At 31.5% G+C, this 16,928-nt stretch overlaps 1 protein-coding gene across 1 annotated transcript in view; it reads left to right on the top strand.

Moving 5' to 3' along the window:
* The window catches only part of LOC114339632 (glutamate receptor ionotropic, NMDA 2D-like), a 362,257-nt gene that overhangs the window by 207,937 nt on the left and 137,392 nt on the right, over positions 1-16,928 (top strand). Inside the window, exons 4-5 of the mRNA XM_050652847.1 lie at positions 8,409-8,745; positions 13,846-14,172. Coding sequence (XP_050508804.1) covers positions 8,409-8,745; positions 13,846-14,172 — 664 coding nt within the window. The remainder of the gene's footprint in view (positions 1-8,408; positions 8,746-13,845; positions 14,173-16,928) is intronic.

Raw genomic sequence — 16,928 nt, forward strand, 5'->3', positions numbered from 1 at the left:
AGCTATTTATGACGAATAACTTTCTTCATAAAATTAATAATAAATCAGTTATCATAAATAATAAGTGAAAATTTAATGTTTGGTATAATAATTAATTTGAAACAATATTAAAAAAAAACAAATTGTCGATTAGAAGGATATAATTACATATTGGAACATAGTTTTTAATTCCAAACAACTTTTCTTTATAAAAAAAATTTTCGATATTGTGAAATATAAAGGTACTTTACTCTTGAGTGAAATTCATATTTTTTGACATACCTCGTACAAAATTAACAAAATTTGATATTTAATGGTTGCGTCTTATGTTATATACGATGCAGAGTATTTTATAAAGAATAACTTTTTTTCGTAAAACTGATATTAAAAAAGTTATCAATAGGTTCCAAGTTACGCAGACATGCTGTATAAGAGCTAAAAAAAATTTTTTTTGTTGAACATTTATTATTTTTGAAGCTTATTATTAAATTAATTTTAGGTAAGTTTTACAGAAAAAAGTTTTGATCACTCTGTATATACATTTTTTCAGCTGGTAATTTTCGGTTTTTGTATTACATTTTTGTTATCTTTCTTAATTTTCTCAAAAAGAAATTGTTTATTTCATTTTTAATCTAAAATAATTCAGTGTTTTTTAAAGATTACATCCTAATCTTTAAAAAAATATTTTTAAAAATTGTATTAGATTTATTCAAACTTGAGTAATACCGTCTTAAAATGGTGGGAATTCTGTAGAACTATTAAGTTTTCAAAAATTACATTTTTTGAGACAGCGTATTATTTGAATAAAATTTTTGAGATTTTTTTTTAATGAAACATCGTTTAGTAAGATGATTGAGAGGTAAGTTGTGCAAATTTGAGAGCTTTGTAAGTAAAATTGTATTAGTTACACATTTTTAAATCATTTTTAAACAAAATTCATGTAAGTCTCACTTTCCGCCCACACCGTACTTATGTCCATACATTTTATTTCTTTTTATTACAACCATAAGATAGCTTATTTTATCATCTTTCATGTCCAATTTGTAAAATCTTTTGATCCATTAGTTAAAGAATTACATTTAAAAAACTCAACCGTGCCCTTCTTCCAACGCTAGTTTACATTGCGCCAATGTGTGTGAGAAGGGTGACTTTAGCGTTATAAATAAAAAATTACAGAAGCTAGAGATTTAATTTTAGAAAAATCTTTGTATAAGGTTTTTTTTGTAAAATTTTCTGAATTTTTAAATGGTCAAGTCAGTTTTTTTCTAAAAATTATATTTTCGGAGTTATTTAAAAAACATCTAACTTCGCTGTTCATTTGTTTAATAAAAAATGAAGCACCCACTTCTCGAGTAGAACTTTTTGATATGTTGTGTATTAAACATTTCTTAATGAAATTACAAAAAGTTTTATCTTGTTTGATTTTTTCCGAAGTGAAAATTTAAATGCACTCCCCTATCTGTGTTGGGCCAATTGTCTTACCGCATTCCATTATACTCCTCTCTTCTCTGCTTCGTGTCTGACTTGTTCTACCCATCTTATTCTTGGGTGGCCTACTTTGTTTTCCCTTGTACACTGATTTGTTCTATTTTTGTTATTCTTTCGTCGTTGATTCTATGAAGGTGACCTAGCCATTCTAGCTGCCTTTCCCCTATAATTATTGTCTCTATGGGTTTTAACTTTAGAAATTGAGTTATTGTGTCATTTCTTATCTTACCTTATCTTAAGATAAAAGAGATAAAATAAGAAGTTGGTATAAACGTAAATAAATTATTATTCTAAGAAATTCATGATTTCTTGAATACAGTTTATTATAATTTCTGCTTCCCTCCCGGTAGATCTAAACAAGCTCTAACACTGCCAATACATTATTTTTAACGCAAACTAACGGTGAGATAAATTCAGATTCTCCTTTTTTAATAATATGTATTCCAAAATTTCACATATTTGTTCTTCGTTCATCGATCAACTTCATTTTTAAAAATTAACGAAATGGGGTATGACGGATTATTAAAAGCTTCATAACTATGAAATGCCATATCATGCCAATAACTGCTTATACATTCTAGAATTTCTGAAAAGATTAATTTATATTCGAGTAAAACATGAACATATTTTTCGTCAACATCATCAATATCAGTTTCAGTATTAAACTTCGTCCTCAATTAACTTTGGAATTTCTGATTTAACAAATTCCCGTTGACACAAATTAAGATGGATAATACTATTAGAATTTTTATATAAACTCGGTATTGATAAAACTGATTTTTGTAAGATGATTTTGTAAAAGTTGTTTAAGAAAACTGATTTATAGTGAGATAACCACTTAGATCTAATTAGCATGTACAGTAAGGGAAAAACCCCTTACTGTATAGTATAATATGTATCTAAAAAATGTATATAATTTAAGTAATTAAGTTGTTACAAAAATGTTGTTTCTACATACGCAACAAAACGAAGGTTGATTGACGGAGTTTGTTTTGTGTAACCTCGTAGAGACTCACGTATCGTTTACTTTTCAAAGTCCGAATTATAAGAAGATATAAATAGCCCACAGAGGGATTAATGTGGGCATTATAGTATTGTTATTATTCATATTAAGATTAAGATCGTTACTATCCTAGTTAGCAGCCATGAGAGAAGGGTGTCCTGAAGGACTACCCCGCGAAACATCTTAGTAACCTTATATTAATGGATGTTGTAAATCATAAATAAAGTTATAAGTTAGAGTCAGTGTTTCAACTCGATATACCAACCCTGCAACGGATCATGGCAATCCACCAACTTAACAAGCAATTCACAATGTAAATTATAAACTATACAATATATGACGTTTTTCTACGACCGTTTAGTAACATGCTCATTATTCACTATTTTTGAATAGATAATACCACCCATTACTTTGCCCATGAGTAAGAGTTCATTACTCACAGGTCATTGCTCACGGGCTGAAGCTGGGTTTAAGTGGCGAATGTCACTTTAATATTTGTCTTATATAAATAGGGCTTTTCATCGATTGTCATTTGTTTCGAGCTTCTGTCATGTGTCACATAATATTAATGTTGTTCTGAAGCTATTTCTTTGTGGCATTGTTATAATTAAGTATTTTCTCTGGGAAATAAGCCACAATTTTACTAAAAAATTGATTTATTAGCGTTTCGAAGCCCAAATCGGGTTTCGTTGTCAAAATACAAAATATTATTAAAATAAACAAAAATGTTGTTGTTAAGTAAAAAAATTCTTCTAATAATTTACTTAATCTGACTCATTTATATTGGCAATTCAGACGTGTATTATGCATTTTAAAGTAGGAGACTTTAAAATGATACCGCCAATATTTATGAGTTGTGTTCCTGGGACGACTTTACTAAAAGATAGTTCATTCGATTACATGAAATCAATCCTAACTCAAGAATATCCGTCACAATAAGTATAATCCAATCAAAGAAACGTTATTGAATTCATTTTTTAGTAAAATTGTGGCTTATTTCCCATAGAAAATACATAATATTAATATAGCTACGTCATACGTCTTTGGTTTGTATCATTGGTAGATACCAATAACGTATGACGTAGATATATTAATATTATGTGACACATGACAGAAGCTCGAAACAAATGACGGTGAATGAAAAGCCCTATTGCAAATAGAATTGCCTGTTTATTGAACACAATAATTATTGTAATTTATATCAATAATTAACTTTAAAAATGTTTAAATGATTTTTAACTGTAACAATGGGTCAGTATATTTTTTATCTTTATACCTTGTTTACTATTATGAATGTTGACGTTTCTCATTTTCAATGACAGTGACATTAGCGTGTTTGCTGTTTATTGGAATTTAAAACTAAGATGATTTTGTAAAAGTTGTTTACGAAAACTGATTTATAGTGAGATAACCAATTAGATCTAATTAGCAATTCACAATTTAAACTAAAAACTATCAAGTATATGACGTTTTTCTACGACCGTTTAATAACATGCACATTATTCACTATTTTTGAATAGATAATACCACCCATTACTTTACCCATGAGTGATAGTTCATTACTCACGGGTCATTGCTCACGGGCTGAAGTTAGGTTCAAGTGGCGAATGTCACTTTAATATTAGTCTTATATGAATTGCAAATAGAATTGCTTGTTTATTAAACACAATAATTATTGTAATTTATATCAATAATTAACTTCAAAAATTTCGAAAAGATTTTTGACTGTAACAATGGGTCAGTATTTTTTTTCCTTTTTTGCTTTGTTTACTATTATGAATGTTGACGTTTATTATTTTCAATGACAGTGACATCAGCGTATTTGCTGTGTTTATTGGAATTTAAAACTTATATTGTGTTTATTTTATAAAGTTATATTGTGTTATATAACATTTTAAATATAGTTGGTTCCAGGATCCTTTACCCGTGCGTTATCATTAAGAGGAAACAGTAGCGATCAACAGTTAGCAAAAACGCGTTCCAAGATTGCCGCTGTAATTTTGAATATTTTTCGAGATATATGGCACACGTATTCGTAATATAATAAAGAATGGCGGTACAGAGCCCAATTTGAAAAATATATTAATATGTGGAAATTACTCTGCAATTAAATACAATATTAAAAAAACGAGCCTGTACCGCCATTAAAAAGAACAAAAATATACACTTTCTTCAAATAAACCTTTTTATCCGATGCCTAGATTTTGTGTCATTTTGGAACTACTAAAATTTTTTATTTCATTAGTAGTTCCAAAATGACACAAAATCTAGGCATCGAATAAAAAAGTTTATGTGAAGAAAGTGTATTTTTTTGTTTTTCTTAATGGCGGTACAGGCTCGTTGTTTTTTAATATCGTATTTAATTACAGAGTAATTTCCACATATTAATATATTTTTCAAATTGGGCTCTGTACCGACATTCTTTATTATATTACAAATACGTGTGCCAAATATCTCGAAGAAATATTCAAAATTACAGCCGCAATATTGGAACGCGTTTTCGCTACCTCTTGATCACTACTGTTTCACCTTAAAAGCATTCAAAATAAGTCGAAAATATACTCCACGCAACAGTAAATGGCGACAGAAAGTGGTAGGTCTGGATCCCGCATATGAAAAAAAAGTTGATTAATAGCAAGCTGAAAATTTGTTAATAGCTTAACGGTGTCTAGTCGGATAAACTTTGATATATGGGAACACTGGAACAGGGGCCGTTTTAATTGTGGAACAGGTTAAAAATTTGGAACGGTCAGACCACGAAAACGGCACATTTATTTTGTCCGACAGAACAGACTTAAACTCTCCGAACAGAGATTAAACTCTCATGCAAAAATCAGACTGCTATTTATCACCTGTCATAATTCCGGTCATTTGACATATTCTACATGTTCCACTCATTAAAACGCCCATTTGGTGATAAATAGCAGTCTGATTTTTGCATGAGAGTTTAATCTCTGTTCGGAGAGTTTAAGTCTGTTCTGTCGGACAAAATACTTGTGCCGTTTTCGTGGTCTGACCGTTCCAAATTTTTAACCTGTTCCAGAATTAAAACTTCCCCTGTTCCAGTATTCCCATATATCAAAGTTTGTCCGACTAGACACCCTTAAGCTTTTAACAAATTTTCAGCTTGCTATTAATCAACTTTTTTTCATACGCGGGATCCAGGCCTATGGCTACTATTCCGAATGGCTACTATCACGGAGTATATTAAAAAATTTGACGTTGTCAAATAAATAAAATGTAAAATGTTAGTTTTGCTTTAAAATTTTAGTGCAGAATTACAGCTACATTTGAAGCAAATCCTTTTAATATCATTAGTGTTATTAAATATTTGTTATCATATAAATACTTGACAATAAAATATTTGCTTTTTGTTATTTATTTCACTTTTACGGAAATTTAAACAAAAACTTTCCTTAACTGCAAATGAGGTTAACTTTGTATGAAAATAACGGAAAATATAATACACTTAAAAAGGAATAAGCATTTTCAATTTCGTTGCAATTTTTCGGAGCATTTTCAATTTCGTTTCAAAACGAAACTACAGCCGCATCATATTCTAGTCCAATCAGAGAGTGCAGCAAGCACCTCTACCGGTTTCGAAACTTATTAGTCTTTTATCACGAGGCACATAAATATCCAGCTTTCTCTGACCCAACCACGACAAGCCCCGGCATGCAGTCACGGATTGCAACGAACGAAATGGCAGGCATGCCCTAACGCCAATTTCTAGCCAAAGACTAAATTTTCAATCTGACAGCATATAAAATAACACTAAAAGTATTACTCTACATCCCACCAGATTAAAAACAATGGGAACCTTATCTGGTTACACCTCCGAGGCTTCTAAAATTTGCCAGTCATAACGGATGCTGAGACTAAAGAAGATGGGGGAATTTTACAATTTTATAATTCACGTCCCATCTGCTCAGCGCGGTAAAGTTCCAACGAGAATGGTTTCCTTCGTACTCCAATCAGAGTAAACATGTAAATCAAAAATGAATAACCATTTTCAGTTTCGTTGCAACACGACACTACAGCCGCATCATATTCTAGTCCAATCAGAGAGTGCAGCAAGCACCTCTACCTGTTTCGAAACTTATTGCCAATTTAATTTATAAGATGTCCATTTAGGTACTGCCAAATCATGAGTTATCTCATGAACAGATAAAATCAAAACATCTTATCTGCCTCTGGGACTTTTTTCCAAATCAAAATATATTAAAAGGGGATTTGATGATATTATTTTGTTCTCAGACTAACAACTGATAGGATAAAGCTGATAGAAAAATTATTGAACTCACTTGATGGACCTTTCAGAAGAACAACACTAGCGAATTGTTCAGATATTATAGAGATGAAAATAATTCTATTTTTCAAGGCGATGTTCTTTTGCCTCGCTAAACCAAATAGAATGTATGGTGGTCGCATGATCATTTCAACCAATAGAAAAAGTAGACGTAATTTAAAATTAACTTTAATAAACACTTTTTATATAAAAAGGAAATGTGTCCACAAGGAAATTATTCCTTGTGGATACAATTTAAATACTTCACATGTTCCTTTTCACTTTGTCCGGAAAAATCCTATAATTGATTTTAAACATACTTCCCGACTATTTGCAGATCTGAAATTTTAAGAATAGCTATGAAATCGATGACAATGCAATATTCAACAGCTTTTACATGGATGCATTGTCTTTTATTTTTTTTTAATCATAGTTATTTTAATACTGTTGCACTAGAACTTATATTGTGTATAGTATTTACCTCCATGCCTAACATACAATATGCTCGAGAAGGAAGTATACCTGGCTTTGACTCAGGAGGCTCGGGTTCAAATCCCGCTATCAGAAACCCTTTTTGTTTTTAAAATTGACATTCCCCCTTTTAACTGCCTATAACTTCTAAACGGCTCAAGATATAAATATGCGGTTTTCACTGAAATGTTTTATTTTAGTAAAAGTTTGGTCTGAATGGATTGAATTTTCTATATCACTTTCAGATACGAAAAAAAATAGCGGATTTTTGAAAAAAACGTTGTTGACTTTTTTTTAATAGAACATCCAGTATATTTTTTTGTAAATTGAAAGAAAGGTCGTTCACCTATCCAGCAATATAAAGTTTTTCAAAATCGGTTGTCAAATCACTGAGTAAATAATTTTTAAAATGAGGGATGTAACGTGGATATCACATACCTAAATAACATATGTAACTGAGCAAAATGATATTATGTTATGTGATTTCCACATTGCATCTCTCATTTTAAAAATTAATTGCTCAGTCATTTGGCAACCGATTTTAAAAGTTTTTACACCGCTGGATAGGTAAATGACCTTTTTTTCAAGATACAAAAAAATGTACTGGGTGTTTTAATAAAAAAAGTCGACAACGTTTTTTTTTCAAAAATCCGCCATTTTTCAATTAAAAGCGATATAAAAATAGTCACTTACCTAAAAACTTGAAAAAACGGTCGTTTATCTATCCAGCGATATAATTTTTTTTAAAATCGGTTATCAAATGACTGAGCAATTAATTTTTAAAATAAGAGATGCAATGTGGAAATCACGTAACTTGGTTAGTTATGTTATTTAGCTATGTGATATCCACGTTGCACCTCTCATTTTAAAAATTAATTACTCAGTGATTTGACAACCGATTTTGAAAAACTTTATATCGCTAGATAGGCGAATGACCTTTCTTTCAATTTACAAAAGAATATACTGGGTGTTCCATTAAAAAAAAGTCAACAACGTTTTTTTCAAAAATCCATTCAGACAAAACTTTTACTAAAATAAAACATTTCAGTGAAAACCGCATATTTGTATCTTGAACCGTTTAGAAGTTATAGGCAGTTAAAATGGGGGAAAATATAAGTGGACACCCGGTATATACATATGCTAGCTTTTATTGATAGAGATTATCTTTTTTTTTTCTAGGTGTTGATGACCACCGCCTTTGTAGACCTACCTCTCATAAGCCTATGATAAAATTCGGAACAATTCCATGGTCCCATACAGACTCAACCATAGCTAAATACTTTAAAGAAATGCATGCGTATATGCAACCCTACCAACGGACTAATGTTGTACAGGGTGTAGCTGACGTTCTTAGTGGTGAAGTGGATGCTTTTATTTACGATGGAACTGTGTTGGATTACTTAGCTTCTCAAGATGAAGATTGTAGGTTGCTGACTGTTGGTTCTTGGTACGCAATGACCGGATACGGACTTGCTTTCCCAAGGAATTCGAAATATTTAAAAATGTTTAACAAAAGGTAAGTTCATTATATTATTTTAATTTTGTAATAATAAAAAAACTTATAACTGAGCTAAAACATATGCAATCGACGAAAAATGTTTTGGATAAAACGAGTACAACGTATTTAATAGACTACAAATCAAGAGTAATATTTACAGACTATGATTATACATTATACTTAGTGCAGTCACTGAATTTTTTCACCTCCGATTTCGTTGAACCTCCATCGATTTTCATGAAAATTGGTGAGTAATTAGAGGATACCTCAAGGAACAATGGTGACATGATTCCAACTTGCGCTTTTACCCTGGGGGTGGATGCCACCCCTTCTCGGGGTGAAAATTATTTTATTAAAAATAATACCATAAGTCGATAGAGGGACAAATTATAAGCAAAATTTGTTATATAAAGTTATTAAAATAAATCAACACTTTTTGAGTTATTAAAGACCACACATTTTATTTTTTCGTAAAAAAAATGCATGTTTTAAATCGGTTTTTCACGTATAAATCAAAAACTATAAGCTTTTACAAAAAAGTTATTATTACTGAAATTGAAGATAATAAAAAATTGAATACATTTCTCACATAAAGAACTAAACTAATGTTAGATAAAAAGTGAGTTATTGGCAATTGAATGTATATTTTTTTCGACGAGTACTCACTCAGATCTAAGTATTCAAGCTTAAATAACGGGAAAACGATGCAATGTATAAAATATGTCTTCTAAACATTTGCCAAAGTACTTGGGAATACCTATAAAATGAGCTTCAGAACAACGTAATAGCTTCAAAATTAAGCAAGTTATAATGAAAATGAAAGAACCGTTTCGAATTTTCTAGGAAAAAGTGAAAAATAAAACGTACGCCATTTCCACAAAAATTAAAATTTATAGTAGTCCTTACAAGAACTTCTTTATATTAGCATAAGTAATGTGTTCAATAATATTGACCGGTTTAGAATGCATATTTTTGAAAAAGAGATATAATTTAAAAAAATCATAATTTTTAAAATTATTGTAATTCTCATATTCTATTAATAATAACTCCAAAATACTCAATATACGTAAAGAATTATATGTAACAAAATTTTAGTTTTTCTGTGCCAAATATCAAACCGGTTTTACTATTTATATACGGTAAAAAATAACCGAGATAGAAATGTTAAAATCTTAAATTTTGCTGTGGGAACCATGCAACCGGGGTCATTTAATCTTTTATTTTTAAAAAAGTAAGGGGTTTAAAAGATTAGCTTCAACGTTCTTAAATAGCACTTGGAATTAATTTCAAAAGTTTTTAGATGAACCTGATATCGTAAACACGAACGGAATTATTAAAAAAAAAACAAAAACATTTTTTGGAAAAATTTTTAAAAGATAAATTTTGAAAAAATTTTGGAGCATAAATTTTAACGCTATCAACATGTTCGGGGGCTCATTTAATAGACATTTTTAAGTAATACTTTGACAAATGTTTAATAAGTTTATGTTATAAAATGCATCAATTTCCCGTTATTTCAGCTTGAATACTTGAGTTTTTTACTCGCCGAAAAAAATATACATTCAATTACCTATAACTCACTTTTAGTTAACATTAAAAGGTTTTTGTAGTAAGGGGTTTATTTCATTTTTTATTAGCTTTAATTTTGATAATAATCACTTTTTTGTAAAAACTTTCACTTTTTGAGTTATTGATGAAAAATTGGTTAAAAACATGCATTTTTCTCAAGAAAATTAAAATCTTTGATCTTTAATAACTCAAAAAGTTTTGATTTATGTATAACAAATTTTAATCAAATGAAATAGAGAAGGTGGAGGAATCCCCTTACAAATAATTCACACATCCACCATTTTGGGTTATTGATGAATTGTAGATTTGGCGTAGATCTACGCTTCTGCTATGTCTAGGCCCCGAATGTTGTTTTTGAGTGGAATGTGTCTAGAGATATTCAACCTCTCATCTTTACTGATGAGCACAGACAGGTTGAAGAGGGCAAAACACATTTCTAAGAACTAGTGTTTGAATCTTTAATTCTATTCAAAAAATTTTCCCAACTCAAAATGGTGGATGTGTGAATTATTCGTAAGGGGATTTCTCCACATTCTCTATTTCATTTGATTGATTTCGTACGAGTGGTCGTTGAACCAATAACTTCTACATCTTTTGTTTTATAACAAATTTTGCTTGAAATTTGTTCCTCTATCGAATTATGGGGTTATTTTTTATAAAATAATTTTCACCCCCGAAAAGGGGTGGCATCCACCCCCAGGGTAAAAGCGTAAGTTGGCACCATGTCACCTTTGTTCCTTGAGATATCCTCTAACCACTCACCAATTTTCATGCAAATCGATGGAGGTTCAACGAAATCGAAGGTAATAGCTCATATCCATCTTCAGTGACTCCACTAACTAGCGTGTCTTAAAATAATACAAAAACACAAATAGAAATACATTTTTGTCAAATAAAATGAATCCTATTTAAAGAGCTGAAAGAGCATTTAGTCCTACAAAACCTCAAGACATATTAAAAGTTTTAAAAACTTATTATTTTATAATTTTAAAAATTTATTATTTGTTATTTCATTATTTCGAATAATTTCTCTCTCATACGCTGACTATAATATTGCGGGTTTTTCGCAAAGGCGGTTTAACTTCTAGCTGTGTTTCAGCTATTTTAGCTATTTTTAAGGCTGTAGCATAAAACCCGCCTTGGGTCGTATACCACTGAATGTACTTGTACGCATTTGGTTAGCGTTAATTGTCAATTGGCTCTTTTAAGCCAAAACCTATCAAGCTTTGAATTTTTCCATTGGTTATTTTTTAATGATTTTAACTTTCAATCGTGTAGTAAGATTTTTCTTACGTGTTTAATTTTGTCCAATCGGATTATTATTACAGCGGTAATTTTCTACTCTACATGTACTGTACTGTACCAATGTGAATAATTTTAAGTAAATTGTTTCTGTTTAATTGCAACCAGTTTCATAGTTTCGATTCGACAACTGTCACATTTAAGAAAATATCCATAATAAACTTTTAGTTTTGCATCTAATGTCAAATTGTCACAAGGACAACAGGAATCAGCAATTTTAAGCGCTCGAGTTTACTTCGGAAAATTATTTCATGAATAAAACTGTATTTATAAATAATTTTAACTAATATTTTATTAGTCTTTTCGTCTAAATATTTGTTAAACTGTGCTGTTCGCTTTGACAAGTTGAAAAATGTATGTCACATTAATTGAGATCAATGTCACTGAATGTTTTTATACAAAGACTTGAATTTTATATGTAAGTATTAAAAAATAATATGTCGAATATCACACAATAGTAAGAATAAATAAGAAAATAATGCTCCAATTTTCTTTCTTAAACTTGGTTCCAATCGGCAATAGTCATTTTCGAAAAATTGCCGCATTATTATCAATTTATTCTCACTCTCTTGTGATATTAATGTTAGAAATAAAATTGACCTGCTAGAGGGAAGTGATGTGTTGTGTATGGGGAGAATCTTAGAATACTGCCAAACAAAATTTAATGAGAGACACATAGCCGCATAAACAAAAGTTTGTTTTTAGCATATAAATTCTAGCGCTTATCATAAATCTCATGGGTTACCTACTTAGATTGTACATTGTTGGTATTGTACATATTTTGTCTGTGTTTAATATATATCAGAATATAAGTGTCCTACTTTGTGGGAATCTACTCAAAATCAGGTCTCACTTTGTACAATAAATTTTGATTGGAAGTTTTAAAGAATTAAAATTACAAAATGATGGAAGTGCTGAAGAGGACAGGGATTTTACGGAAGAGAGCTGAAAATAAAAGCTAACCTGTATTGTAGTTAATCAGCGGTGCTCCGAATAGAGGGAGAATATACAGATCAGGTCAAAATATTAAGGGGAGTAAGACAGGGATGCATAATTTCACCGCTGATATTCAATCTGTACTCAGCACATTTTTGAAGAAGAGGCTCTTAAAGATATTGATGAAGGAATCTCAATAAATGGAGTCAAGCTCAGTAACCTGCAGTATGCAGATGATACAATAGTGTTTTCCAATACCATAGAAGGCCTGCAAATCTTAATGAACAAAATAACGGAAACAAGTAGAACATATATGGACTAGATATCAACACCAGCAAAACCAAGCTAATGATCATCAGCAAGCAAAACATATGGAGCAAATCTATATATGAACTAAATGAGAATTTAACGTGTCTCACAATACAACTACTTGGGAACTATAATCAATGAGTCGTGGGACAATATCAAGAGATTAGATATCGCATCGGAAAGGCACAACTTGCATTCTTGACTATGAGCTCTGTGTTCAAGAGCTATGACCACACCCTAAAAACAAAAATAAGGCTCCTTAAATATTACGATTACTCAGTTATTCTATACCGGGAAGAAACGTGGACACTGAAGATAAACTCTATCGAAACTGCAGGCTTTTGAGTTATGGTTGTACAGAAAGATCCTGAAGATACCTTGGACAGACAAAGTCACCAATCAAAAAGTACTACGGAGGATGAACACAACCGCAGATTTAATCAACATCGTGAAGGGCCGTAAGCTGCAGTACTTGGGACATATAATGAGAAATCAAGGCAAATGCGACCTACTCCAATGCATTTTACAAGGTAAAATTGAAGGAAAAAGGAATATCCTAGCTTGCTAACCTTGAGAGCATGGTTTAGAAAGACCTCAGTTCAACTATTCCGCATAGCAACCAACAAAGTCATCATAGCCAGAATGATCGCCAACGCCAACGTTCGGAACAAACAGGCACGCTAAGAAGAACAAAATTAAAAATCGACGTGTTTTAGCTTTTCTTGGAAATATTTTTATTTTAGAAAATAATGAATATTATGTTCTCTTCAATACGGGACACAGTGTTATATCATATTACTGGCTGGTTTTACTTTATTATCGATAGTCCAAGCCGTTAAATAAACTTTAGAAAATGTTTCCTGTTTTCAAAAATCATTGCAATTCTTTACTTCGTCTTTATTGATTGTAAACACACATTCTTCATGTTTTAACGGTCGTCCAAAAAACTATGCTTTTTAAGCAATTTCAATATAAACAACATGATAAATATATTTGTTTTAGGTTATTAGATTTTCGGGAAAACGGTGACTTGGAACGTTTGCGTCGCTACTGGATGACTGGTGTTTGTAAACCTGGCAAACAAGAACATAAAAGTTCTGATCCTTTAGCTTTGGAGCAGTTCTTGTCAGCCTTTCTGTTACTAATGTCCGGAATATTACTAGCAGCACTTTTGCTTCTTCTAGAGCATCTCTACTTCAAATACGTGAGAAAACATTTGGCTAAGACTGATAGAGGGGGATGTTGTGCTTTAATAAGTCTGTCTATGGGAAAAAGCCTTACTTTTAGGGGAGCAGTTTACGAAGCGCAGGATATTCTAAGAAATCACAGGTTAGTTCATAATTTAGAATTGTTTATTATTGCTATATGTGCCATAGCACTCACTATTTTTACTTATAAAACTTGCTGAAGAAATTACAAACAAACTTGGTACAAGAATCCAACAATATCATGTAAGAAATCCACCTAACAATTGAGAGTGCAATTGGAAACATCCGTAAGCGCTATTTAGATATTATAATATAATATATATGTATATTATACAAATACATGGTGTATAAAAGATACCAGGTTTTAAATTATACTTAATTAAATTTTTTCAATAAACTAAAATATTCATATTGGTCAAATATTCAAGCGGATCCAAAGGCTTGTGGCTCAGTGTTACTCCTGCATATTTTATCGGAAAAGCGTTTACGCTTAAAAATCTAAATGTGATATAATGACTAAAATACTATAATTACGGGGTCCGGACAAATAATCCCCGGACAAATAATCCCGGACAAAAAATCCCCACAAATTATCCCTGGACAAAAAATCCCCGGACAAAAAATCCCCGGAAAATAATTCCCGGACAAAAAGTGCCCACAAAAAATCCCGGACAAATAATGCCCACAAATTTTTTTGGACAAAATATCCCCACAAAAAATCCCGGACAAAAAATCCCCAAGAAATATTTGCTGCGGAATAGCTCTCTGAAAGTTTTCCCGTAATTTTACCAAATTTTAAATTCCAATTCCATGCTGAAAACTTCAACTTTTACATGACAAAAGAGTGTGAGTTTTTTCAAAAATCGTGGAAGATATGGGGAATGAACTAAGACCCCGTTCTGATTACTTTAAACGCGCGTTAGCATGTGAACGGTCTTCAGTAAAATGTATGTACCTAGTTGTAGTCGCGGGTTATCAAAACGTGTGTTAAGCGCCTGTCATCAGAACGAGGCCTTAGCTCATTCCCCATATATCTTCCACGATTTTTGAAAAAACTCACACTCTTTTGTCATGTAAAATTTGAAGTTTTCAGCTTGGAATTGGAATTCAAAATTTGGTAAAATTTCGAGAAAACTTTTAGAGAACTATTCGGCAGCAAATATTTCTTGGGGATTTTTTGTCCGGGATTTTTTGTGGGGATATTTTGACCAAAAAAATTTGTGGGGATTATTTGTCCGGGATTTTTTGTGGGGATTTTTTGTCCGGGGATTATTTGTCCGGGGATATTTTGTGCGGGGATTTTTTGTCCGGGGATAATTTATGGGGATTTTTTGTCCGGGATTATTTGTCCGGGGATTATTTGTCCCAGCTTCCTTTGATTACGGCTAAACTATGGGATATACAAAAAATGTTTTTAGCAAAACTAATGTATATCAAAACCGTCTATAATTTAAAATTATTTTCGATTATACAGGGTGAGTTAGAACGACGGTATGAACCAAAGTTTTATTTTTTTAATGGAACACCCTATATATTAAATCATTTTTGAATATAGTTTTTAAAAATATGAAAAATTTGCAAAAGGTCGAAAGTTAATAATTTTCGAAATATTTACATTTTTATTGAGAAAAATGGTAATATTTATAGGGCTGTGGATTATGTTTCCAAGGTAATCAAAATTTAAGTGGTAGGTCAAAGTTTTTATAATATAGTGTCATTTTTAAATAATTTAACATCTTTTACTTATATCCATAAAATATACAGTGTGATCACTGGGGTCCGGACAAATAATCCCCGGACAAATAATCCCGGACAAAAAATCCCCACAAATTATCCCCGGACAAAAAATCCCCGGACAAAAAATCCCCACAAAAAATCCCCACAAATAATCCCCACAAATAATCCCCGGACAAATAATCCCCGGACAAAAAATCCCCACAAAAAATCCCGGACAAAAAATCCCCACAAATTTTTTTTGGACAAAACATCCCCACAAAAAATCCCGGACAGAAAATCCCCGGATGGAAATATGCAGTCTGGCGGCCTAGAAAAAGGTGGAAAGATGCAGTCTGGCGGCCTAGAAAAACGTTTTTTGACGTTAAACTTACAAAAAGGAACAGAATTTTTTGCATTACAATCAAGATTATCGTTTTCTGGACCAGCAGTTATCATCACGAATAGACAATAAGTACAACATGATTCCCAAAGCCTTAGCTTATTCCCCATATCTTCCACGATATTTGAAAAAACTCAGAATTGGAATTCGACATTTGGTAATCGAAATTACAATGTATGCTTAATTTTAATCGCTAATCATTATTTTCGTGCAGAAAACTGGTTTCATGGCGATTGCTATAACTCTCATGCACTGAAGCTGAAAAACATTTTCATCGATTGCATTCACGGGAAAACTTTTAGAGAACTATTTGGTAGCAAAAAAATTTCTTGGGGATTTTTTGTCCGGGATTATTTGTGGGGATATTTTGTCCAAAAAAATTTGTGGGGATTTTTTGTCCGGCATTTTTTGTGGGGATTTTTTGTTCGGGGATTATTTGTCCGGGGATTATTTGTGGGGATTATTTGTGGGGATTTTTTGTGGGGATTTTTTGTCCGGGGATTTTTTGTCCGGGGATAATTTGTGGGGATTTTTTGTCCGGGATTATTTGTCCGGGGATTACTTGTCCTAGCTTCGTGATCACTATTTGCAAATTCAAAATTTTCTCATTTTTTTAATGGAATCCCCTGTATATTAGTATTGCATTTTGTAGTTAATATTACAACCTTTCTTTTGGTATAAGACATAGCATGTTTGGTTTTGTAAATATTTAAAAAAAGAAATATAGATTTTACGTTTCGCAGATATTTTATATCCGCGAT

Source organism: Diabrotica virgifera, chromosome 6 (assembly GCF_917563875.1).
Source record: "Diabrotica virgifera virgifera chromosome 6, PGI_DIABVI_V3a".
NCBI lineage: Eukaryota > Metazoa > Arthropoda > Insecta > Coleoptera > Chrysomelidae > Diabrotica > Diabrotica virgifera.